We start from the raw sequence: 25,787 nt of genomic DNA on the forward strand, positions 1-25,787 counted from the left end.
ATAGAGCTACTTCACGAACGTAATGTTTCACTTCGTGTTCTGGCCAAGATTCTCTCACCACTAGCTTACTAACTCCAAAGAGAGCGAGCGAGAAAGAGTGTACAAGAGAGTAAGCGAGGAGGAGAGCAAATCTCACCCGCTAACAGGAAAAAAGGCAACAACAAACCCAGCACCAATACCAACAACAATTCAGTTTTTCGTCTTGCAGCTGTTTCTTATTTACTATGGTTTCGTTCCCTTTTTGTGCCTGCCTTTCGCGTGTATTGAACCTCCCTTATAATTTCTGCACCTTGATCAACAATTCTGTCTTTCCTTCTCCTTCTGTGTCTTCGTCTTCCTCTTCTTCTAGCCATTTATTTGGGCCCAGGCTGCCTCTAACTTGGATCGCTGTTAACTGTTTTTTTTTTTTTTGTATTTTCATAGTTCAGCAAAGTTCAAGCCATTTTTTTTTGTTTTGGGGTTTTGGTCTTTACATCTTGAATTTTTTGTTAGCAAGGTTGTCTTTAGTTCATGTACATGAGGGTTAGAAAAAACTGGACCTAAAGACAGACATCTGTCAATGCCCTCAGGTGTATTACCTGGGGTCATCATATGGCCAAAGATTCAACAATTTAGTACTTTACTTTACTTTCTGTCACTTCAAAATCCAAAAAACTGGTCTAGAAAAATTTAAATCTTCTGATAACTGCAAATTATATGCGAAATTATAAACAGTCACGTTGACCGCTAGGTGGCGCAAGAATGCAATTGCGGTGGGGCAGTCGTCTTTGGATAATAATGTAACCTTATCGGGAATTCAAAGCGGAAAAGAACGCGTGAAACTCTTTTTTCTTTGTAGTAAAATTCATTACAAAATTGTAAATTGTTACACACACACAATATAAATTCTACATTTTCAAGATTATTTAGATAATGGTTCATTAATAAGAATGATGGAATCGCTAATGACTTAACGTTTCTATCTGATCTATGTACATATATATTATTCAGCCTTTTTTATTTTGGCCAAATATCTATCACAATGTCAATCAAATTACACATGATTCAGTTACCAATCGTTATCTCAAATATTTTATTTGAAATTTTGATTATGATTACTTGCGGGGGCGAACTGTGAGAAATAGAGGTTCACGAGCTGAGAGATTTTTGGGGCCGGGGCCGGGTTCGTGAACCTTTCGCCGACTTATCCTTATCTTTATATTTTTGTCTAATCTCTTGCGAAAATAAAGTTGGACTAATTAAATTGAAATAATTGTTTAACAAATTTTTAGATTTATGATGTAGAATTATATGTATATATGGGTATTCTTCCTATAGATAATGCCGATTGGGCATAGAAAATTCACATTTGGCATTTTCATTAAACGCTTGCTTAAAGGGGACAATTCTTCTTTTAAAAACATTGACATGCTTAGGCCAAAAATTTGAACCTAAAAGGTAAAAATTTCTCATCCTGGGAGATGCCCAAAGACAAACAAAGAAAAATGGACAATAAAACATAACAATGAGAATGAGAATTGTCAAGGTAAAGTTGAATTCGCTTTGGCTTGGTGGTGGGATCAGCAAAAATCCAAGACAAATGGCCCTTAGAAGAAGTAAAATTCAGTAAAATCTGAGAAATAACAAGAAAAAGATCTACATATATGGAAGTTTTTAAAACAGATGTGGAAATAGGAATTCGTGGGAGACCAAGAAAATTTGCATTAAACTGGAGGAAAGGGTAGGTAGGATGAGACGAGGGAGCAAACATTTGCTAAATTTAGCCATAAAACTACTTAAAATTAAGGCGAATATAAACATGAAGGCCCCCAACCATATATACATATGAATATAGCAAATGACAGCAGCTGCCTTTTTTAGGGGGCCTTCAAGCCGTTCCCTGGCGCTGACAAAAAAATATGATTATATATAAAAATTTATAAATAACGTGTACAACGGCAAACAAGAAGAGAGGGAAAACCTTATCAGCTAGCAAAGAGGAGCCAGCGACAACTGGCGCACGTCTGTCGGCACGTGGTTTGGCTGGTTGCCTAGATGCAAACAAACATCAAAAATTTACACCTGGAAATGGCAAATAACAAAAGCGAAGGATGAATGTAAAAGAAATAAGAGCAGAAAGCAACCCTTTATCCTTTACAGCGAGCCTGGCTGGCTGGCTTTCAGGTCCTAATCGAAAAATGTAACCACAGATGGATGACACCTTTTTTTTTCCTTTTTTGGGGTAGTTTTATATCTGAATGGCAAGGTTCCTGTTTCGCCAATATTTTTGCACAGCAGCAGCAGCTGTATTTCCAGGACGCACGTCTGCTGCCATCAGTAAGAGTCCAGCGAGATATAGAGGATGCTGAATATGCATTTCCAATTTAATATCACAAGAAATTTAAATGCCTCTTGGTTGCCCATCGTCTTTGTGCTGATCCCTTCCGATCTTGAGAAATTGCATCTGCTGCCAGCATTTTGTGTTGTCTGCTCCAAGCAATTATTATACTTCATTTTCATAGAAAGGATCATCGTCAGCAGCAGCAGCCACAGACGACAGCAGTTGTCTTAACATTAGTTCAGACCTTCCCCTAACTTAAACCCTCTAACCAAATGGGCGCGGTGCTTCTTGGTCCATACTTTTCAGTAAAAAGCAGAATGTTTCCTTCAGCTTAGTCGCAGCTTAGACTATCACTTTAATTGATTGGTTGATCAAGGTTTCCCTCTAAAGAAAAGAATAGAATTGGTATATTACTTTACTAACCAAAAGAACATAGACTAAAAAACTCCATCGCCAATTACGTCTTAGACAAAACTTTGTCTATATATTAAGAAGGCTATGGGAGACACAGAATTTTGCTAAGCCTCTTTTCGATTTTGCAATTCGACGCAATTGCTGCCTTAAACCATTATATTTTATATTAAAGCCTTACTTGCAGACATCTAAAAAGAGATTCATAAAAAATAATACAGCCTAATTTATATGTAAGTAATCGAAATCTTCAACAATTATCATCTGCAACCCATCATAAAAGCAGCTTAGTAAGTCAATTGAGGATTCCACGCCTTATGTAGAACACAATGAAAACTCAAGAAAAGAGTGTAGAAAAAAACTTAAAAAAGGTCAATAAAAAACAGCTGAACCCAGGATTTTCACAAGAAAAGGGCGCGAAATATACACCTTTACAGGTGCAGCGGAGATATCCTTAAGACTTTAGACTCCAAAAAAACAAAAATGCTTAATTTTACCTGTTTCAATTTTTTTCTTACACCAAATCAGTTTCTATTCCTTTTATGCAGCTGAAAATAATAAATTATTGAGTTTATGGGCCATGATTTCTTACAACGTGATTCTTGAAGGACAAAAGGATGCAAGGTAGAGAAAAACCAACCAATAAGTGAAAAAAGCGAAGCCTCGTCAGGCACACGTACTACAGGTAGAAATTTGAAAATTTCATTCCATTTTGTTTGACCATGAAATAAAAGGACCTTCTGCGCGCTCCCTCTATGACTTGCCAAATGTATTCTGAATGTCCATGCCAGTTGAGGGAGTTTTTCCAACATTTTACAAACCGGGAAAAAACTGCAATGTGAAAAACTGAAAACTGAAACCCCCGCGTACAAACAAACAACATTTGGCCGTAAAACTTCTAACTAACGGCGAATGCAACTCCCACTAGACATATGTTGATCTTGGCCGGGTATTTTTCACTCCTGATCATATTTGATTAAATGTATGCACACATGCACACTGAGAGTTAGAGAGAAGGAGGATGCGACTTTGATGGCGGATATGGGAAGTGGAAGTTGCCAACTTGCATCCCTTTGTTTCCTTCGTCTTCTGCCATACAGCAAAAACGTTAGATTTCGATCGACTGAGCCAACTGGAACCAACTGCCATGGAGGGCAGGTATACGAAATGGAGATGGAGATCGAGACGAGATGGTCCACCCTCTATAGATACATACATATATAGAAAGAAAGGGAACTCGGGAACTGCTGTCGTTTCTTCTCAAGTGCTTGCGCAATTCTTTCCCTTCTGTCTTTCTGCTGGTTTTTGGATTAGTTTGGTTTATTTATATATGTATAAACACATATACACACACACACACACACACACACACACACACACACACACACAAACAACTGTCAGCCTGCCTTCCTTTCTTTCTTCCTTGAGTCACCAGTTTGCATATGTCGTTTCGTTTTTCATTCTATTTTCTTTAATTAAACATTGGAAATACATACGTACATACAAATGTATATCCTGGACATTTGCTACAGTTTTTAGTTGTGGTAGATTCGATCAAGCGATACTTTCAATAATTTATATAGACCTATTTACAGCTGCTCATAGATTGAACAAGAAAACTCAAAAACATCTGCCTTGAACTTGAAATTCTACTTTTCACCTTCAAGATGTATTGAAATTATCTTCGAATTGCTAATTTTGCAGAAGTCTCTGCCTTTGTGGTCCACTAACCTTTTGTAAATTAAAATTCATTTATTCTTAAATCAATTTAATTGATGTAATTGATTGAGCAACAATTAGGCTCAAAGACATTAGCCTTGAACCAAAAATTCTTCACTGATTGAAGAAGAAATTTTAAAGTCTTTTCATATATTTTTAGTATATTATCAATAATGACGCGATAAAAGCCTATCTAAACCACTTGAAATTGTTGGCATATAATTGAATTTATTTAGATTTCCAACGATAAATTAAAATTAATTTAGATTTGTAACATTTTGATGCCCCATGCCCCATGCCATTATAGACATGGATATACCAAATCCAAAGTGAGACCTAATGGAAAAAAACATTTGCTTACATCACGATAATGATTGAGAAGTTTTCAGTGTTTGACTGATAAAGAAAACAAATTGGAAAGAATGAGAAATTTTATCAAATTGTGGGTTTTTTATGGGTATTAATTGTAGCATAAAAAGGGAGTCGCAACTCTGAGAAAATGAAAATATTCAATATAAATACATATAAAGACTGCATATAAAAAGTTTCTTCATAATTTCTTATAATTCAAATATTATTAATTACATTAAATGTTAAAACCTTAAAAGGTTTCTGTGCACCAGAATTTAGCTTTCTTTAAGTCGAAAATAAATGTTTTTAATTGACTATGGCATTAACTACCAATTCCTCGAGGGGCGATTCAACTAGACGATCGATTTTGAGACCACACTCCAACATTTCCTTTTGGGTTTGGCGACCCACAGCTATAAGTTTACGATCTTCAATTGAAACTGAATACTTTTTGATGAATTCTGCTCCACTTTTCACGCTTGCCGGTGAGAAAAAGACAATAGTTTCCAATTTCTTGAGTTTGAGGGCCTGTTTCATGGAATTCATAAAGTGTGGATGGCATTGACTCTCAAAGCATTCGCAGTTATCCACTCGAAAACCCTGAGCCACCAGGCGCAGATGTAATGTATTACTAGCTAGATTGCCACATGGCAAAAGGAATGGAAGATCGCGCTTGGGACCGAATGTCTCTCTAATTAAATCACAAAGATTATGAGCACTACAAGCACTTACGCCCATGGTGGGTAAGTTCTGTAGCGAATAGTAGACCATGTTTCGTGTATTTTTTCCTAGGGCATAATTGTGCAAAGGCCGCCAGCACGATGGCAAGGGTTCCTTTTGGAGAGCTTCGTTCACAGCATAAACACATCGTGGAGCGCAGAATATTATTCCTGCATATTTATGGGGATTCAGGAGCTTTGCTCGCAATTGTGGTATATTCTTAAAGACATATGTTGCCGGATTTATATAGATCACTTCCAAATTCGACCGTTGGTCGTAACAATCATCTTGAGTTTGTGGTTTCAATAGAACAACACTATGCTTAACGCAATCGCCCATTATTCCTCTTAAAATTAGATTAGTTAGAAAGTAAAAGAATTACAGCTCTGTTTCATACGCTTTTAACGAATTGTTTAAATATAACGACGTTGCTTTTTAAAATGAAAACTATCGCCTACTTTTAGCAAAGTTCCGTCACTAGAATATAAAACGTAAAGCTATACGTCAAACGTAGACAATGACGTAAGCGAGAAGACAAACAATTTTAAAATTATATTTTTACTTACCAATTTTACCGGCTGACTGCCCCATTTCATTTGCATTCCTGGTCTTTAATCACAATGATTTCACTTAATTTTATTTTTATCTTTTCGTCAGAAACAAGGACAACAGTTCGCTTACACGCTGCATATTGACCATGACACAAGGGCAATAAAATCATTTGCATACATTTACATACATATGTATGTATGTATATCTTTTGAATATAAAGCTACAATATTTACAAAACTACTACAAAAATTGTGTACAATAAATCCAATTTCACTCTCGATTTGATTGGATTTTAGATGATAAATCTCAATTATATTAGTAATCACAATTAGAGCTTTCGTATAAACGATGCCGTAGTAAAATCTACAATTGAATTTTCACGTGGCCCCAATTAGGTTGCCCTTTGTCGTCATTTCTATTTTGATTTGTATTTGCATTCAATAATCTATCACTTACACGACCCGCATGCACTTGACTCACGTTGGCATTGATTTTTTAAATATTTTAAAGCTTTTTTGTTGTAACTTTGTTTTTGGTTTCTTTTATATCTTTTGTTTTTTGTGTAGCCGGTTTGTCACTCAGTATGGCAACACTAAAGTTTACAGACCAGATGAATGTTATCTTACAGAAAAATGTAAATAAGTCTTAGTGTTGGCTAATGAACTATTCCGATATTATCGATAATCAAGAAGTTGTTTCTGGTTACAAAGTGGTCAAATTTGTATTGAAAATTGGAAAAAAACAGGCGGCGAATCAAACATCAAACATAATAATAGCCCAAAGGTGTTACAAAATATTTAAAGGAAAATAAACGATTTATAGCGAAAGTGTTCAAATATTTGTGCAAAACTAGATTCGAATCATAAAACAACTGTTAGAATTAATTTCTCAAAACAAACACTCTGACTCTTCTAAATAATAAGAAGATTAAATAAAAATAACTGTTTTTGTTGTGTTAAAGTGTCGTTCTTTTTGTATATTAAAATTTAAGTTGTTTAACTGCCGATAGTATCGATTGTTTGCCACTTTGCTTAAGAAAAATATCGATATTTTTCAACACCAACAATCATGTTTTTCGATAAATTGTCGGAAACCGAAACAAAAAGGAGAAGAAAATCAGCACAAAACGAAACGGAAAACTGCGAAATTCAGGTGCAAAACAGAACTAAATAAAGCGATTTTACATCGCTGTTCTTAACTGAGTTAAACAACTGCAACCAGGATCAAGATGGCAGATCCTTTGAGCTTGCTTCGCCAGTACAATATCAACAAAAAGGAAATATTAGAGCGCGATAGCCAGATCATATTTGGCGAATTTTCCTGGCCGAAGAGTGTGAAGACAAACTATCTAAAATATGGGTAAGTGAGATGAAAGCAACAACATGGCAAAAACTAAACGAACAACTTGCAAAATCTTTCAGATCCGGTAAAAAGGGTGCTCCGCGTGAATACTATACGCTGGAGTGCCTCTTATATCTATTAAAAAATGTTATGCTCCAGCATTCGGTGTATGTGCGACAATGTGCAGCCGAGGATATACCAGCGGTGAATCGTCCAGATCGTAAGGAGCTGCTGGCGTACCTTAATGGTGAATCACAAACTTGCGCCAGCATAGACAAAAGTGCGCCTCTCGAGATCCCCACTCAGGTGAAGCGGTCAGCCGATGGCGATCCTATAAGCGGTGAGGTGGCAGCCAAGAAGCCACGTTTCGAGGAGACGCAAGTGCAAAAGGTGCGTGAACAATTGGCCGCTCGATGGGACGTTAATCAAAAGGAGACTGCTGTTAATATGGATAACATCAAGTCCTTGTCGGAGACCATGTCCGTGGAAAAGATTGCTGCCATCAAGGCCAAGCGCTTGGCCAATAAACGTACCACTATTAAACGCACCGATAACGACGAGGCCGCCATGGGCACTGATTTGCGAGCCATTTTAGATTATGATGTCGACTCCACCAAGGATATCATCAGTCGTGAGCGGCAGTGGAGGACGCGCACTTCCATTCTACAGAGTACAGGAAAAATATTCGCCAAGAACCTATTTGCCATGCTGCAGGGAATTAAAGCACGCGAAGAGGGACGGCAGGGAAGACCGCAGGTCTCAAATAATGCAATCAAAATGCCTGAACCGCCTCAACGAATCAATAAACCGCCCCAGCAACAACTCTCCCAGTACAATCGTTACGATCAGGAACGTTTCAATCGACAAAAAGAGGAAACGGAAGGATTTAAGATTGATACTTTGGGTACCTATCATGGCATGTCCCTGAAATCGGTGACCGAAGGCTCGTTGGCCCAGCAACGTAAGGCCCAAGCTGGAGGCGCTGGTGGTGCTGCAGCGGCTGGAATGCGACCCAACAAACCGGATATGGGGCTGGGTATGCCCACAGCTCAGAACAGACAATTAGCACCCGGCAATGGTCCCCAGAAGCGTCCATCCCGTACGCCGATTATCATCATCCCGTCAGCCAACACAAGCCTCATCACCATGTTCAATGTTAAGGACATATTGCAGGAACTGCGTTATTTGTCTACGGCGGAAAAGAAAATGGCAGGTTGCCAGCGTGATACTGAGGTTCTGTTGCAAGTAAGTAAATGCAAATCATATAAAGCTTGAATTGAAAATAATCGGCCCTTTGTTTTTCAGAGAAAACGTAATAATCAGACAGTTTCATTTCGTGTAATAGATAATCCAATCAAGCTCAATCAGCAGGATTGGCAACGAGTCGTGGCTGTGTTTGTCATGGGTCCACAATGGCAATTTAAAGGCTGGCCTTGGGATGGTAATCCCGTTGAGATTTTCTCAAAAAGTAAAGTTTAATTACCCTTAATCATCATGGGCCGCAGATACTAACTGAAATGTTCTTTATTTTTCACCTGACAGTTTGCGCGTTTCATTTGTGCTTTAGCGAGCTGAAATTGGATGCAAACGTAGAACGCTGGTCAGTGACGCTGTTGCGTCTATCCCAAAACAAAAGGCATTTGGATAGGGCAGTGCTTAGCAAATTTTGGGAAACTCTCGACAGGTAAAGCTGAAAATCTTCTGCTCACCAGCTAATTTTCATTTAATTGGATTTTCTTTTCTGTTTTCAGATACATGGCAAAATACAAGCCCGACTTAAGGTTTTGAATTCCTTCTACGCTTCTTTTTCAATCTTAACTTTAATATTTTCATTTTAAATGCTATCCTTCGTTTTTCTTCATCATTTACTTCAGCCTAAGTTTACTCAATTTCCAATTTTAAAGAAAAAACAGGCTTTAAGTTTATAATTAGTTTTTCAATATTTTACCATTACAAAACAGCCTCTAAATTGGCAGCGACAGAAAAGTGAAACCTCTAAAACTTCCTATTTAAGAATCATAAAAGTTTGTTAAAAAGAATAGAAAACCATCAGATAATGTAATCTGTAGAATTAGTTATGTACAATAAAACCACAAAAAAAGTTATAAGCCTAAAGTAAAATTTATGAGTTGTTTCATTTGTGAATTAAAGTGAACTAATCCTAGTTCCTCTATGTGGTTAGTCTATGATAGGTACACAAGACATGGCAGGTTGGGCTCGAATGAATTATCCATCTCAAGAGCAAAAAAGTTTAACTTTGGATATTGATATTGATCCAACATATTCCCTTTGTAAAATCAACAATTATACGGTTTTTTTTTTTTGGAATGTTATCACATAATTAAGCAATCGAATTCAATTCAAATTTTATAAATCACGTAGAAATAGACACAATATAAGAAAGTTACAACAAAACAATAATAATATATAATAAGAGAATTTTTGCTGGCCCTTAAACTGCACCCATTTGCAAAATGGGAGTGAAGAGTTTATACGCCTTTTCAATATATTGAACAGCCGACAACATTTCAGCAAAGAATGTGTTGACTTTCGATTTAGACTCCTCTGTCAAAGCTCCATTATCTTGGCCACTTTTGCCAGTTAATATGGCCGCATAGCGATGAGCGAGACCCTGAAGATGTCCATTGAATTGTTTACATAGATTCACAATGCCATCCACTTCATTGGCTGTGCTGTGATGCGGCTTGACCAGCAAGAGTTCGGCAATTTTATGAAGTTTCAACATTTCTAAGGAGCATGCCTCACTTAGAGCATGTATACTTTTCGCATAGGTCTCATCCAAGTCAGCAATTGAATTAGTTTCTTCAGAATTCAGCCAGTTGAGACAGTTTGACCAGTGACTGCAAAATAAAAAGGAATTGGACGAAACCTTGTCAAGAAACATAAGTGTACTTACTTCGCCAGTTCATCGAATTGAATCCCCAGATCAGCGTCTGTTATTGAGGATAGCAAACGTTCGCCCAACTCATTGGCTTCGTATAGGCCTTCACTATCGCACTCCAGATCTTCCAGCTCCAGAAGTTCTTTCACCTCTTCAATGGTTTCCTGCAAATCAGCCAATGCATTGCCGCTTACTGCCTCTAATAGAGTGTCCAATTTGAGTCTAGATTCTTTTGATAAAATTTCCAAAGCCTCAAAATGCACTAATCCGCAATAATTTTCAAACAAAACTTCAAATCTTAACTGAGCCTTTTGCTTCTCTATCTGGAGTTGGGCCAAGGATTGTTCCAACTGATCGGCATCTTTTTTGGCTTCTAACAGAATGGCGCTTAAATTTGGTTTGTTCGCCTCAAGGCCAAGTAATTTTCTTTTATTCATCAGTTTGGGATCATTATCCTGTAAAATTGTCATGGTCTTCTTGCCAATGCCTTCCAGTGTATCCAGACCAGTATTGAGAACCTTTGATCCTAAATTTGTAACGAAATCCAAGCCAAATGCTTGTGCGGACTCTTCGTTCTCATTCAACTGGTTGCTGTTTGACTCTTCTGCAGCCATTTCACTTGTATCTTGTTCTACTTTTTGCTTTTGCTCCTCAACATTAATTTTTGCCAGTTCTTCGGGTTGGGGTACGCCTATAATTTGATTCAAACCCTGATTCACTTGATTGCCTAGCGTTCCCAATCCTTCAGTGGCTGTGCTAAGAACTGAGCTTAGTTTGCCTCCCCACAGACCACCCCAACTGGATGTGGAGGAGGAAGCAGTGGAAACTGGATTTTGAACTTGCTGTGGTTCAGGAGCTGCTTTTGTTGTTGTTGCTGGCTTTGCCTGGGTGGTGTCATTTCTGTTTTTGGGTGTCACTTCACTGTCCACATGGACAAATTTATCATCATCATCGCCCCAGTCATCCCAGTTGTCATCCTCATCACTTTGATCCCAATCGTTGGTCGGTTTTTCTTCTGCTTTCTGTTGATTTGCCATTTTTTGTATTATTTATGTTTTTGTTGAATCCACGTATAATTCGTTTAAGTGTGACCAGAACTGTAAAACTGAAGATGGGCAGATTTCGAAGTATTAGAGATGGTAAGAAAGTTGATACACGAAAAATACAATGTACAAATTTAGAAAAAAAAAACTTTAAAAGAAGTTAACCGCAAGAAGACTTCCAAGGAACTGATCGTGATGGCGGTCACCAGCACTGCTTATATAGCCGCTGAGCGTAACAGAAAATGTTAAGTTAACAGAAAAATGTTAAGTTAACGAAAAAATGTTATGTTAACAGAAATATGTTAAAGTAACAGGAAATGTTAGGTCAACAGAAAAATGTTAAGTTAACAGGATATGTAAGGTTAACAGGATACTGTTAAATTTACTGGACAAGTTAGGTTAACAGAAAAATGTTAAGTTAACAAAAGGCAGCCTGAAATGTTAAGTTAACATAAATTTAGGCTGAAATGTAAGGTCAACAGAAACGATTACAGAAAATGTTAAGTGAAAGTTTCTCAACTAATTTTTTTTTTACATTTTGATTTGAAAGAACAAAAATAAAATATAATTTCATTAAATGGATTAAACTAAATAAATATTAAAACCACTCATGAAATTGCGTAAAAAACTAATGAATCCTTTAAAAAATTAATACAATTTAACGCTCTAGGTTAAAGGCTATAAATTTCCATACTCATCAACATAGAATCTAACAAAAAAAAAGTTATCAGTTATCCAGGAATACACACATACATATGTACATACATACATGTACATATGTATGTATATCCTTTTTTTTTTTTGTAAAATGCGAATGATGTCTGTATTTGAAAATATTTTTGTGTCAGAGCAAAGTGAAATAACTTTTGCCGAATTTAAAAACAATTGACTACTGCTTACCTTTTACTCTTATTAGGAATACATAAATTATTTGTTGGTCACAGGGCAGCAACAACAAAAACCGTTGTCGCCTGTGTGCATTGGAATGCCCAAGCTGGCTAACACACATACACACACACTAACACCCAGTCTCACACATTGCTGCCAATGCATACAAATTGAATTGATATTAGTTTGTGAAATATTTAGGCCTCAAAATGGCATACGTACTATTTATATGTATGTGTATACATTTACAGATGTGTGTGCGTGTATGTGTTCGACCAGGTACTCTCCAGTTGTGTGATCAGAGCTTAACAAGTTCTTAGAACAGATGCTGACAATAAAAAAGGATTGTAAATAAAATGGGCGAAACGACTTGCAGATACTCTGCCATAATGAACACGCTATGAAGTCAAATTACTTACATACATACATATATATGTATATATGTATACTCATTGCAGCAGGCATTTTAATATGCTCTAAATGCAGTGCATCCAAATTCACATTCTCCAACCTGTGTTTGTATATGTGTGAGCACGATAGAAAATCTCTTTCTAATTTGTTTAGTTTGAGAGAGAATAACATTCAAAAATTATTGCCTTTTAGCAAAATTTTCCTTGTAGGTATATGAGAATACATTTTCTTTATTATTGTTCACTTTTATTTACTATGTATTTTTGTTGATTATTTTGAGGTTGAGAATTTGCTTGTTACTGATTATTTTATGTTCTTTTATAGATACATACATACATATATGGTTTCAATCCATTTGATGAAGTTTTATTTTTATCCTTTATTCAAAACAAAATTTATTAAAAAAATTAGTTAATAACTTTCACTTAACATTAACTGTCAACGTTTCTGTTAACTTAACATTTCAGGCTAAATTTATGCTAACTTAACATTTTCTGTAAAGATAACATTTTCTTGACATAACATTTTCTGTTAACCTAACATTCTTCTGTTAACCTAACATTTTTCTGTTAACTTAACATTCTGTTCTGTTATGCTCAGCGGCTATATAAGCAGTGCTGGTGACCGGCTTCACGATCAGTTCCTTTGAAATCTTCTGGCGATCAACTTCTTGACGTAAGTTTTTTTTTTAATAATTTATACATTTTATTTATTTTTATTTTGCAGATCTCACATATACATACATAAGTGGAATAAACCAAGACAATTAGCTTTTGAATTCACCGGTAAGTTTGTATAAATTTATCGTTTAATTCGATATTATAATTTGCAAATCTTAACAAACTTTTAATTGGAAAGAACTGTTCTTATATACATACATACATACATACATACATATGTACATGTACATATATGCAAGCACTCTCTTTACTTTCAAGACTTATTCGGTTTTTCTTGAATTCTAGCTTGAAGATTGTCCCACATCTAACTGTACTCATAAATTAGAAAGACACACACACATGCATACAGAAACACACGGAAGAAGAAAATTTGTTCGTCAGAGAAGCAAAAAGTTTGCGGCAGGCTAACCAGCATATAAATTTGACAGCTAACGAAAAAGCAACGCAAAATTAAGAAACCAACAGAATCTACGCAACGTGCAGATACACAAACCCACACATACACACACACACACACCTTGGCATAAACAAAAGAATTTTCATAAACTTGCCTCATACTTTCCAAGCGAACGCCATCAGTAGTTGTATGTATGTATGTATGTATGTGAATGCCCCATATTTCCCGTCCTCCGAAGGAACCGCACGCATATTTCGTCAAGGCAGAGAGAAAATTGCGTCAAGCCAAAATTTATCTATCGCCTAGTTGAATAACTTCTGCTTCGTTTTAATTTTTTAATTAAAAATGTGGCATGACAAAAACAAATGGAAAAATAAAAAAGATACACAGCATACATACATACACATATGTATGTATGTATGTATGGAGAGAGAAAAACAGGAGACAGAAGATGGGGTAAGTCAACCACTAATATGTCAGTTACCTCCTTGTTCACTTTTGCCTGGTAAAAAAGCCATAGTAATTTCTCATTTACCTGTTACGCCAACTATCTGAAGCATGTGACAATTTTTTGCTCGTTTGGCCATTTTGCTATAAAGTTTACTTTAAGTTTAGTTTTGGTTTGAGTATTGAATGCAAAAAATACCAAAAATCACATATAAATTTACTAGAACTTAAAGTATGGAAAAAATACCAAAAATCACAAATTTACCAGAAATACCAAATTTACCAAAAGTTAAGTAAAAAATTTCTTAAATTGTGAAAAAAATCGTAGTATTATTAGCATTGGGGATGAAAGTCTTCATACTATAATTACTGCAAAACTTTTAACATACGGAAACTATTAAGTAAGGCAAGTAATATGTTAAATTAAAGTATTAAATCAGCTTTGCTTATATAGGAATAACTTTCGTTAGTTGTGCTGCTAAGATTGTCTTGATAGTTCGCCTTTGCCCCGAACAAGAAAATACCTCAACAATGTATTGCAAAATTAAACTTGGAAATTTGTTTTAACTATGAGTAAATATATAGACACACTCACACACAGCTATACATATCCCAATGGGAGAAGTGGGCCAAAGGACTCAAGCATCATCAACATCAGTCATCGACATTGGCTGGCAACTGCTGACATCTTTGTTCATGTCTCCCCTGGCTCAGTCTCTACGACGCTTTTGGTGTTCTACTCTACAACAATGTTATTGATACCTCAAGCTTCCGTTTACAGACAGTGAATAGAAACCCTTTTGGCAAAAGTTCCCTTGAGCATATTGTCTCAATGTACACACACACCCACCCACATACATACATATATATAGATTTTATTCCATTTGCTCTAAGCAAAAAGATGCCTGGGAGTTTTGTTGATGACAATAAAGCAAACTTCCAGCTGTTTATTAACATGTTTCTTTGTCAATATGTATAGATATATATATGTACATCAACTCATCTATATATATGTATGTATGTATATTGCTAAATTGACAATGATGATAGGCAAACCAAAAAGCTCATGCTTCTGTCTACAAGTTTTACTCTACAAGTGCAAAAAATTCCTTTAGGCCAAAGTGTGCATTAAGAAGATTGTTTTACTATTGTTGTAATATATCCAAACACCCAAATATCCACACAAAACTCTCACACACAGAGGCACATCCACATAAACAAATACCCGCACAAGTAAAAGGACATACATAGATCCAAAAATACCTTAACTACAAGATAGCGTCAGCACTGAGAGAAAAAAATATTTAAAGAAAAGTTCAATTTGAGTTGGCAAATTTTCAATAAACTTATCTTAAGTGAAAATAATGAAATCGAAATAAACATAAGTACTCTGAATATAATAGTTTGAGCCTTGATTCCATTCAGCCGTTTAACTTACTCATTTTGGTTTTAAGCTTCAAGTCTTATTTAGTTATTTCATTAGATGTTATGTAATTACTTAGTAATCTTTTACTCCCAGTGTAGTTTTATCCAGCATTGCCTGCAGGCTAAACTCTCCCATGCTTTTTCTTACTCTTCCTTCTTTTGGTCCTTTTTGCCAGTTTCAACTTCCTTGCTGTTGTCATTCCACTCAACAAAAGGATTCAAATTTCATTAAATCTCATACAAAAGTATCAAAATGCCATTGTTGTCATGGCAATACTCACACTTACACCCGCACCCACACTCACTTCCATCCAGGGAACCACCATCCACCACACACAATATGTGTGCAGTTACCAGGACTCAGGACCTAGAATCTCCTCGCCACACCACACACACAGCGCCACTTCATTCTGCACTTGCCACATTCGTTGAGATTCATTCTGGAGGACGGCTTGAAGTCTTTAGATATTGGTAACTGCTTTTACATTGGGCCTTTTATTCGATTTACGTTTGAACTTACCGACCAGTTTCTGTATTAGTGACTGTGTGTGTGTGCCAAAGTGGGAGTGGTTAGATCACTATCTTCCACATACATTGTATAATGGAAAACTTAATAGAGAAGACAACTAGAACAATATTGAGAATTGTTGTTAAGTGCTGCCAATGTTAATCGCTTGGCAATTGCAATTGTTGTTTGGATTTAGGCCCGATTCTATAGACAACTGACTAAGCCTTTACTTAGCGTAAATAACAAAAAACAAATCCATATATCTAGGATTATATCTGTCGCAATCTTTTATGGGAAAAGGACACCTGCCTTGAGAAGGATAAAAAACGAAAGAAGATTTAAATAAAATGGCTCATTTTATGTTTACACATCAAAGAAAATTTCTTGAAAAGCTTACCAGAAAACTTTCTAGTTTCATTTCAAAATCTATCTAAAGATATAATTTCCCTTGAGTAAAGACAATTTGTTGCCTACTTTTGGCAATTTTTTCCACTTTTTTTGATTGTAAATTATGCTTATAGGTTTTGTCTTTCATAAATGTTTGAACTGATTAATTATTCTAATTAATTAACTTCAGATGTTGAAACACTAAAAAGTCTCTCGTCCCCCCCACTTTAACATTCGGTTTGTCATAACTTGTGTTTTGGCTCATTTAATTAATTTAGCTGGTAATTTATAAGCTCACTTAGCGTCAGGAATTTCATGTCCTCTTCATTCTAGTTATCCTGTATATCACGCCACAAATATTTTCATAAACTTTCCTCTCATCTAACCGCATCTTGCTCCCTAGCAGGCTCTGGAAACCTTAATAAGAGGGTTGGGAGTTCCCTTCCCAGCGGAAAACTACACGTACATATTACACTCTCGAAGAGAGGGTAAAACTTTTTAAATTGCTTTCGTATTAAAAAAGAATGGTTAACTAAAATTTGTTTGCTGTCACATTCAGTTCTTCTCTCTCATAAGACGACATAATTGGGTGTACTAAGTCGATCTTACCATGCCCTACATAAAAGTTGACTTCAATTTAAATATTTCTCAATTTGAGAATAACTTTTTGAAGCAAATTTGCCTTTTGTCATTTCACACTAGTTTAATTTTGTTTAAGCTACAATTTTAAGTGACTTTTAGTTGACACTTTTATTCTTTATTGTTAATGCTTTAAAAAGTTGGCAACTATTTACACATGTGAAAGTTATATTTATAAGATTTAAACAGTTGATCGGACAAGGGTTGGAGTAAAAGCTTCTCCTTCCCTTGGATTTTCGACCTTCTTTCCCTGCAACCGTTAAGCCAAGCTTTATTTGGTAAGGCATTGTTTTGGCATTAGCTGTAGCACCTAAAACCCCTGATATTTTATCCAATCTCTCTCTTGCACGTAACTATAATTACCCATGAGCATTTCCACTTTGTCAAAACCAACTGACGCCACTTAGCCAACTGGTGTCATGATATTACAATACCATATAGTACACACACAGACATCCCTAACCATATCCATGGATCCCTATCCATGCTATATCAATAACCTCACACAGTCGCACCCACACCCCAACCCAAAAACGAAAATGCGAACGAAAAATGCAATTTTAATTAGCCGAACGTGCGACAAACGCACGTAGAACGCATAACCACAAGATGGCGCTGCAATTAGGCGATGAGCAGAAACCCTGGCTCTGCTCTTGGTCCAGTCAGTCAGCCAGCCAGTCAGTCAGTCAGTCACTCAGTCATCGACTACGTGCTGCTCTGCCAAACAAAATTATGTGGCCAATGTGGCCGCGGGAGGATGGCGTTGTTATCGTGGAATGGCTAGGGATTCGTCGGGATTCCAGGGGGTTTTCAGAAGCCAGTCGCTTGTTTTGCAATGGCCAAATTACTTTATCGATTTGCCTGGAACATTTGTACAATTTGGCTTGTTGCATACATTATACCAGCTAGCGGGGCAAGTAAAAGCAGTGAGCAGGATGCTTGTTGAAGTTGGGTGCTGGCGATGGATGACCACGCTAACGAGCCTCATTAGTGGCATGCGTGGAATTGGTCGCGTCTCGTTGACATGTGGAACTGCCACTGGAACGTGATTTCTTAAAGGATTCAAAGAGAAACAAATAATGATTGTCATGTGGGTTTCATGCAAGAAAAGGATGAAAGGCGTTATCTTCTGAGACAACTTGACAACTTGATGGTGGTGTTACGTCAGTAAGTCAGAAAAAATGATGTGCAAATCGACTATTCCTAGTGAAAGGAATCTACCGTACTTTAGAGCTATTATTAAAACTTACTGCAATTATTCTCCTTAAACATTATATCTTTAGTATACTTTAAACTGATAGTTTTGGTTGTATTTGCTTTCTCCGTTTATCCTTCACTCTTCATCTGTATATGTAATCTATATCACATTCGCATGCCCTTTGGGGTATCCTTTTATCCTCTTCGGCATCTGCATAAAATCAATCAAAATGTATCCCGAGCTACAATACTTAAAAGGCCCTGGACTCTGTTGTGGCCCATAGGCCTAATTAATTGATTGAAGATGTTGTTGTTCATGTTCTGCATTTGCCATTGTTGTTGTTGTTGTTGTTGCTGTCCTGATACTATACATTTCACTCCTTGCTCCTTTTGACCTCATTGTTACCCCATGGTCTCAGCAGTTGCAACTGTCATAATATTGACTCATTGGTCATGTAATTAATGGTGTTAAGACTCGCACGCCATTTTAATGCAATTCGATTGACAGGCAGCATCCGTTTTGCGTTTATAGCATTTCCCCTTCATTTCGGAAAACAACTCTACGGGCCGGCATATTGATTTCAATTATAATGATGCAATATGTAGGCATGGTTCAGGGACCAATATCCCCAGGCCAATTCCCTAATTGTTGGGCTCTGTTCTGTGCGCAGAATATTAAATAGGAGGCAGATGAGGAGCACAAACAAAAAAAAAAAATAGGAAATTAGCCAAAGTGAAGAACTAAGCAGCTAATTGGGATACTAGAGATTAATTTAATCAAATATAGCAAACGACAACTAACACAGACTTGATTGTTGCAATAAATGGTGTTTTATCGGCTACAAGGTCAATTTTAATTACAGTTGAATCAAAGAATCTTTTTGGTGTAGTAAAGTTCTCTTATAAAACATTTTATTAATTTACAGACACAACGATTTCTTAATAACATTTGGCAAAACGAGATAAAAGGCTTTTCATTTTTCCATTATTCCCAATCTCAGAATCAGTTAACTTCAATTTTTATTAGCCAGCTTACTATGCATCATTATCCTCATCGCTATCCAATTGAATTTTGCTGATTAAGGTATCGGGACATTTTGGTTTCATAACAGCCAAATTGGGCTCAATCTCTGAGGGAGGAGTGCGTTGCTTAGACCATAGGCTTTTGCCACTATGCGATGTAGTCTGACTTGAGCTCTTGGCCTTGGCATTCATAGCCTTACTAAGTTGAAATTCCAAAGCTTCACGGCCCGGAGCGATGGTTGTTTTCGTTAGGCAAGTGTTTTTAGGTCTCTTATCAGATAAAGTTTTAGATTTCAAGGGTTTTATTTCTTTCTGATACCTTTGATAGAGTCGCTCGGCTTCATTTTGTTTGCTTCTATAGGGTCCTTCTTCGCCAAAGCCCAATGGATATTTTCTCTCAGGAGGTTCCTCTTCACGGTAGTAGTGTCTATCTGGTATATCGGAGAAGAGATCATCATCGGAGGAGGACTTGTAGTCTGTTGCCTCAGAATCCAAATCTGATGAGGATTTAAAATTCTCTTTATTCGAAGCTTTCTTCAATTGCAACACTTTTGCGCCAGTCACTGGCAGGGGCTTTAATTGTTTCACAATTGGCAATGGTTTTTCAGGCACATTTCGTATGACTTTTGTTTGCTTGGTGGAATAATTCTTCGTCTGTTCTAGAATTAGCTCTTGGTTTGCCTGTGTTGGCTTCATCGATGGCAGTTGTTTGATCTTTTGATTTTTCTTATCTCTTTCCTGTTCTCGCATAATAATTTGCAATAAAATTGGCAATTCCTTTACATCATGTGTATTACCAAAGTGTCCCTCTAGATCTGAACGTGAGGCCAATGAAACGGCCGATTCCATCTTTAATGTCTCCATTGTATGCTTGAAGCCATACCAATTAAAGTATTCCATTATTAGTTGATTTAGAATTCCTACTAAACCATCATTAGTCCCCTGGCCATTTGCTCCACACAGAGTCACATTGGAATTTAGAGCCAATTGTCCTTTCAGCATTTGTAGCACTTTCACATGCAACTCACTCTGCATTTTGCCAATAGTTCCGTTATTCTCGAACTGCGTTTTGACGGTATCTTTGATCAGCTGTTCATACGCAGCCTGCAAATGCTTCTCACCGTCGTTTGCCATATTAAATTTTTTTTCCACAAGTTTGAGCCAGAAAGAAAGTCTTTACTTACTACAATTTGAATTCGAATTGAGTCTGCTAATACTTACATACATACACACATTAAATATGTGTAATGAATGATTTCATTTTGCATTTATGTTAGACTAAAAGCCAACTAGATTCGTTTTTATTATGATTTGTCTGGCCTGTGGCCAGGCTGTGTTTTCCAAAGTCTGCAAAGTTTCTCTTTTTTTGCCCCCAAAAGATTTTGTGTGCGGGTCGTTAATCATGTAGATAACCTTGACTTTAGTCTCTGCCTTTGTCCTTTTTTGCAACATTAGCCATTAGTTCAAGTTCTTTTTTTCTCTCCTTCTAAACACAAGTTTTTGCCTCTTTGTGTAGACAAAGTAGTAGTTATGAATTGGCGAGAGGCAAGGGTTTGAAGAGTGTTAAGAAAAAGTGTAATAATGTCCTAAGATATAATTTAAATTTGAGAAATGGGAGTTAGAAATATAAATTTTGGCTGTAAAATGCATTAAAGGGGCAAAATCAGTCGTTTTTTGAGGAGATTTCTTATAGAGCATATTATACATTGAAAAAAATGGAAATTTTCTTATCATCTTTACACTGTTTTTCCGAAATTAAAAGGAAAATTTAACAGGCAATCAAAAACATCATTAAGGACATAATAGTACACACAGATTAATATGCAATATGTATATACATACAACAGGATATATTTGTAAATCATAGAGGGCAATAGCTTTACCTTTTATTAATGTAAATTAGATTTTAATCATACGAAATAGCAATTTTTAAGCCTTCTTTTAATCAAGTACGAAAATAATAATTTGTTAATCAATAAGATGACTTCAAATAAATCAAAATCTTCGACCTGGGTAACATACCCTTCTGTAATTATTCTCAACCCAGGATTGCTTATAAAAGCATTGTATGAAATTGGATTTGAACTACCAGGATACGAAATTCTTAATGATATTTTGCATATCAAGTTCTTAGGATCTTCAAGTTTGCAACTTAACCTCACTTTTCATTAGTTCTTATTGCTCAGGTAAGCTGAAGGCCGAGTCTAATTAGCTTCTGTGCATAATTAAACTTTTCCACACACTGACACACCCTCACATGCACATGCTCACCTTAAGTTTGTCTAAAGTTGTCGCCAGAGGGCGCTTGAAAGAGCTGCTAGACTTTGCCCTTTTTTGTGCTATCAGTTGCAAAATTTATTGCACTTAATGGAATTTAAAAGTTTGTTTGCTTTGGAGAACATTTTGCGCATAAGTGGGCGTGTGTGTGTGAGAACGCTAACGACAATGCCTCTTAAATGAATTTATGTTTAAACGATAATCATGCAAATTAATAGTTTCACAAGGACTTAAAAAACTACCATTGAAAGGAGAGAAAAAATATATAAGAAATATATAAGTACAAAAAGTTTTGCCAGCAAAAACTTTTGTCTGTGTTTGCTTTTCCTTCTTTTCTGCTCTTTGTAGGTGCTGGCGCAAGAAAAAAAAAGTTTGCTCGGCAATTGAGCCAAAGAATTATTTAATAACTATTTTGGATTCCTTTTTTTCAACTTCTTCTTTGCATTTGCTTTTAATTTTTGTAATGGAATTGTTGAGTAGTGCGAGGGAAGCAGAGATAAAGAAAGCTATAGAAAGAGAAAGAAAGCAAAGTAGCAGAAAGAAAGGGTCGAACCAGCTGATTTATAGTTTGGCCAAAAGTTTTTGAGATTCCCAAAAGCAAAAAAAAAGGATATAATAAATGCATGCTAGAAACAAAATCTGTGAGGAAAAAAACTCAGCCGCATTTGTCTTTAAGTTTTAATGCAACTGTTAGTTAAATATTTGTTGAACTAATTAGGAAAAGTGTTGCTGAAAAACCAAAAAGAACAAAAAATACTCAGCCCCAATGCTGCGACATTTCCGGTTTATCTCTTCTTCTCTCTCAAAGCCAATTAGACAAAATGGCTGCGACACATTTCCGCTGGTTGGGAAAACTCTAGCTAAGGCTGAGGCTTAGCTTCGAGGCCAGAGTATCACTTCACTTGCCTGGGTGGAGTACTATGAAAATCTTGAACAATTAGTGATAAGTGTAAATAATGAGATTAAAAGAGTGTAGAGGGAGTGATTCCATTCTACTAGACATTTAGTCGGGCAATAGTTTTTAGTTTCCGAAATGAAGTAGAACTTGGCCTAAAAAATTGCATAGACGTTCGATATAATGGCTTGTAAATCTAGAAATGGAAAAACTTATATTTTTTTTTTGATGTAGTGTGTATCCTTAGTCACCAAACAATTTTTCTGTCTCTTTCTGCTATTATCATTTGCCATTTGTTGTTATTATTGCCCTGGCACACTTTCGCATTTGCTAATCGCATTAATTATGCGTTACTTTCAGTTTGCTGCTGGGCCTTTTTGCTTATATATGTAAGTATGTCTATGTATGTATATATACGAGAACCCTGCAGGCTGGCAGAAAGGCAAGCAAAATGGCCAACAAATTGGTAACAAAGGCAAAAACTGCAGGCGAAAAAGACAAACGAGATTGAGACTTGAGATGGCCAAGAAACATAATTGCCAACACTCTGGGGAATTGAAATTGAGAGCAGTAGAAAAGCTGCAAAGATGGAAATTTTATTTCATTAATTATCAATTAGTTTTGTGAAAATTATTATGTCTTGCTTTTGCAATCTCTCACACTCTCTGTGTTCAGTTTGATTAAGTGGTTCATTTTCAATATGTATCTAGATAAATTTTCCATTTAATCAATTATGAAATCTGTTCTGTTCTGTTGGCAAAACGGAAATTAATTTAAATTTGTCAAGTGTTTAAACAAATTGCTAGCATATATGTATGTATTTATTGGAAAATTATTTAAAGCTACTAATATGCTTTCGTATGGTTTTGATCATTAAGTCGGCCTGAGAGTTTGATGAATCACGCAATAGGCCAATGACCTCGGATATTCCACCACCAGGTCGTCCGCGATGGGCCTTAGTGGCCAGGGCATATAGAACACCAGCACAGGCACCTCGTTTACCCTCCCAATTCTCGGGACTGGGATCCAATCTTAAAAGGAAATAGTAATATACATACAAATGTAAATGTCTGATTTTTCTTACTTTTCCAGCATATCAAATGCTTTGGCAGCCACCCAAAACTCTTCACACTTGTAACACTCGTTGGCAATCAATTGTAAGAGTATAAAGGCTTCGGCATTTGTGTCTCGTGTTATGAATACATTCCATGCCAATTCCGGATGGCCACAATGTACATGACATTTGGCCAATATCATGCAATATGTATGCTGATTCTTAATATCCATATCATTGATTTGCATTAGCAATTCCTCAGCTTCCTTGTAATATCCTGTCGCACATTTGGCCTGAGCGAAATTATAATTGAATATATCATCATTGACAAAATAACTACGAATAGAATTCATGTAGACAAGAACTTCCTCGAATTGTTCATAGAGAAAGAAGGCCGAGGCCATGCTCTGCCGTCCCGGAATTGTGTCACATTCGGTGGCCGAACTGCCCACTAAATGTAGATTCTGTTGGGCTGTCTTAATATGCTCCTTCTGCAGGGATAAGTTAAAAGTGAATTGCAAGCACTTTTGAAAGTTTAAGCGAAACTTACCGAGCCCAATTGCTGTCCGAGAGCAGCATGAACGACACCTTTAAGGATATATTCATGAGGTGAGGTTGGTTGCAGTTCCTTCATCAGGGCATGTGCTTCCTGTACCTCGCCCTGTTTCAGATAATAAATCGCTAAATTAAGACGCGCCTCTGGGATGATATTGAGCAAACCAGGCAAGACTCTCAAAGCACCGTCTCCATTCCGAAACACAACCAAATTGTGTTTGATTAAATCAGCACCAAATGTACCATTATCGGCAATATTTTTAATCTCCTGTTCGGCGACTCGTCCATTGAATAGACGAAAGCGATTGCAGGCTTTCAGATTGATGGCAATGGTGCTATCCGCATGCTGAACTATATAGACATCAAGTACCTCTTGTGACATGTCGTAGTAGTCGAGCTTATAGAAACACAGCGCCAAGTACACATTAATGGCCAGGTAATCCTTATTGTCCACTAGGACACGCTTATAGACATCAATTGCCTCCTGATAGTGAGAGCGCATGTAATGCATTGAGGCCAGGCTCAGTTGTTGCTCAATATTTGGTGAATTTTGCAGCTCTTCAAGTAGATTTACCCATTGCTCTTCCTTGCCCAGTTTGTGGGCCAAATGGAATAAAAGACGCTGTTTCAGAGGGTTACTCTCGATGACCAGGGACATCATCTGCTGGGCCTCCTCATACAAGCCCAAATAGAACATGCAGACAGCTAAATTAAGTTCAAGATTCTTTTTGCCATTCTCCTGTAGCGATTTATATTGGTTTAAAGCCTGTTGATAGTCACCCAGGTGGAAATTACAATAAGCAATCCATTGATCGATTTGTTGTTGTTGCATATCTTTATCACCCTCCTTTCCTTCCTCTTCATCGCCGTTGGAGTACTGCAAAAAGTATTTTAGATGAATTTTTAAAAAAATTGTACGCGTTCTTTTGTTTGTATTTACCTCCAAAAATGCTCTGGCTCCTGTATAATCCCGTCGAATAATGAAATCCTCCAATGTGGCTGGTGCAGGAGCTTTTCTTTGATTCGTCCTGCCACCTGCAGTCCCAACTCCAGATCCTCCTACGCCACCGCTGCTTGTCGCATTCCGTGAACTAGCCGAATCTGTTTTGCCACGTGAAAGTATCTACAAACGGGCAAACTCTCTGTCTTTGCAAAATGTTTTAAACATTATTTTCAGCTAAAATTTCTTACCATTTTTTCTTTCGGTTTTGTTTATTTACGTTCTTTTTCCGGGAAATTCAAGTGTTTTCTGTTCATTTGCGTTGTGTCAGTTTTGGGTTTTGGTTTTGGCTTTTGTTTTACTTTGGTTTGCTTTGGTTACGGTCACTTGGCAACCAACATAGCATCGATAAACATTTTGCTGTGCTTCATTTCACCATGGAAACCGAAGCAACTAACTGTTGCTTCACAGCATATAGCAAGCCAAATGCCAAATTTAAAGTTTTCGGCATTTAGAAAGGACATGTTTGTATAAAGAACATTATCCTGTAAATCTGTTACTAAAAATAATTTATATGTAGGGAATTGTTATGTTTCAGAGTCTCTGTTTCGCTTAACTAGTGGCTTTGATTAATTTGGATACATTCGATTGGGCTGAAATCAATCTCTAGACCTTAAGATGAGACTAGTTTATGATACTGTTACT

At 36.6% G+C, this 25,787-nt stretch overlaps 5 protein-coding genes and 1 long non-coding RNA gene across 6 annotated transcripts; 2 read left to right on the forward strand and 4 right to left on the reverse strand.

Annotated features, from left to right (window-relative positions):
- Positions 1–4,973: 4,973 nt before the first annotated feature.
- Positions 4,974–5,943, reverse strand: Uros2 (Uroporphyrinogen III synthase 2). The gene has a single exon (XM_068300959.1). The coding sequence runs from the start codon at positions 5,858–5,860 to the stop codon at positions 5,108–5,110; it is 753 nt and encodes a 250-aa protein (XP_068157060.1). The 5' UTR covers positions 5,861–5,943; the 3' UTR covers positions 4,974–5,107.
- Positions 5,944–7,184: 1,241 nt separating this feature from the next.
- On the forward strand, positions 7,185–9,535 carry hyx (cell division cycle 73 hyrax). The gene is made up of 5 exons (XM_068299890.1): positions 7,185–7,432; positions 7,495–8,659; positions 8,720–8,882; positions 8,957–9,098; positions 9,166–9,535. The coding sequence occupies exons 1-5, from the start codon at positions 7,302–7,304 to the stop codon at positions 9,200–9,202; spliced, it is 1,638 nt and encodes a 545-aa protein (XP_068155991.1). The 5' UTR covers positions 7,185–7,301; the 3' UTR covers positions 9,203–9,535.
- A 233-nt stretch (positions 9,536–9,768) lies between these two features.
- On the reverse strand, positions 9,769–11,421 carry LOC137584598 (protein FAM114A2). The gene is made up of 2 exons (XM_068300074.1): positions 10,332–11,421; positions 9,769–10,275 (listed from the first exon to the last, which is right to left on the reverse strand). Exons 1-2 carry the CDS (start codon positions 11,351–11,353, stop codon positions 9,867–9,869), a joined length of 1,431 nt encoding a protein of 476 aa, XP_068156175.1. The 5' UTR covers positions 11,354–11,421; the 3' UTR covers positions 9,769–9,866.
- Positions 11,422–13,308: 1,887 nt separating this feature from the next.
- On the forward strand, positions 13,309–14,109 carry LOC137585550 (uncharacterized). Its single transcript, XR_011033591.1, has 3 exons — positions 13,309–13,333; positions 13,385–13,443; positions 13,624–14,109. It is a non-coding gene; the product is annotated as an uncharacterized lncRNA (long non-coding RNA).
- A 5,107-nt stretch (positions 14,110–19,216) lies between these two features.
- Positions 19,217–20,612, reverse strand: LOC137584983 (uncharacterized). The gene has a single exon (XM_068300599.1). It carries the CDS (start codon positions 20,493–20,495, stop codon positions 19,374–19,376), a length of 1,122 nt encoding a protein of 373 aa, XP_068156700.1. The 5' UTR covers positions 20,496–20,612; the 3' UTR covers positions 19,217–19,373.
- Positions 20,613–23,365: 2,753 nt separating this feature from the next.
- Positions 23,366–25,404, reverse strand: Ttc26 (tetratricopeptide repeat domain 26). Its single transcript, XM_068301317.1, has 5 exons — positions 25,334–25,404; positions 25,083–25,265; positions 24,138–25,019; positions 23,618–24,078; positions 23,366–23,564 (listed from the first exon to the last, which is right to left on the reverse strand). The coding sequence occupies exons 1-5, from the start codon at positions 25,334–25,336 to the stop codon at positions 23,366–23,368; spliced, it is 1,728 nt and encodes a 575-aa protein (XP_068157418.1). The 5' UTR covers positions 25,337–25,404.
- Positions 25,405–25,787: the final 383 nt, after the last annotated feature.

Source organism: Drosophila tropicalis, unplaced genomic scaffold (genome assembly GCF_018151085.1).
Source record: "Drosophila tropicalis isolate 14030-0801.00 unplaced genomic scaffold, ASM1815108v1 contig_878, whole genome shotgun sequence".
Taxonomy (NCBI): Eukaryota; Metazoa; Arthropoda; class Insecta; order Diptera; family Drosophilidae; genus Drosophila; species Drosophila tropicalis.

Bases quoted from the DNA above. Each gene is read 5' to 3' on its own strand.
- LOC137584983 (XM_068300599.1), bottom strand. From the start codon at position 20,495: ATGGCAAACGACGGTGAGAAGCATTTGCAGGCTGCGTATGAACAGCTG.
- hyx (XM_068299890.1), top strand. From the start codon at position 7,302: ATGGCAGATCCTTTGAGCTTGCTTCGCCAGTACAATATCAACAAAAAG. The intron at 8,660-8,719 runs GTAAGTAAATGC...TTTGTTTTTCAG, and splicing joins ATACTGAGGTTCTGTTGCAA to AGAAAACGTAATAATCAGAC. The intron at 8,883-8,956 runs GTAAAGTTTAAT...TTCACCTGACAG, and splicing joins CGTTGAGATTTTCTCAAAAA to TTTGCGCGTTTCATTTGTGC.
- LOC137584598 (XM_068300074.1), bottom strand. From the start codon at position 11,353: ATGGCAAATCAACAGAAAGCAGAAGAAAAACCGACCAACGATTGGGAT. The intron at 10,276-10,331 runs GTAAGTACACTT...TTTATTTTGCAG, and splicing joins CAATTCGATGAACTGGCGAA to TCACTGGTCAAACTGTCTCA.
- Ttc26 (XM_068301317.1), bottom strand. The intron at 25,020-25,082 runs GTAAATACAAAC...TACTTTTTGCAG, and splicing joins GAGCCAGAGCATTTTTGGAG to TACTCCAACGGCGATGAAGA. The intron at 23,565-23,617 runs GTAAGAAAAATC...TTTCCTTTTAAG, and splicing joins GCATTTGATATGCTGGAAAA to ATTGGATCCCAGTCCCGAGA.
- Uros2 (XM_068300959.1), bottom strand. From the start codon at position 5,860: ATGGGCGATTGCGTTAAGCATAGTGTTGTTCTATTGAAACCACAAACT.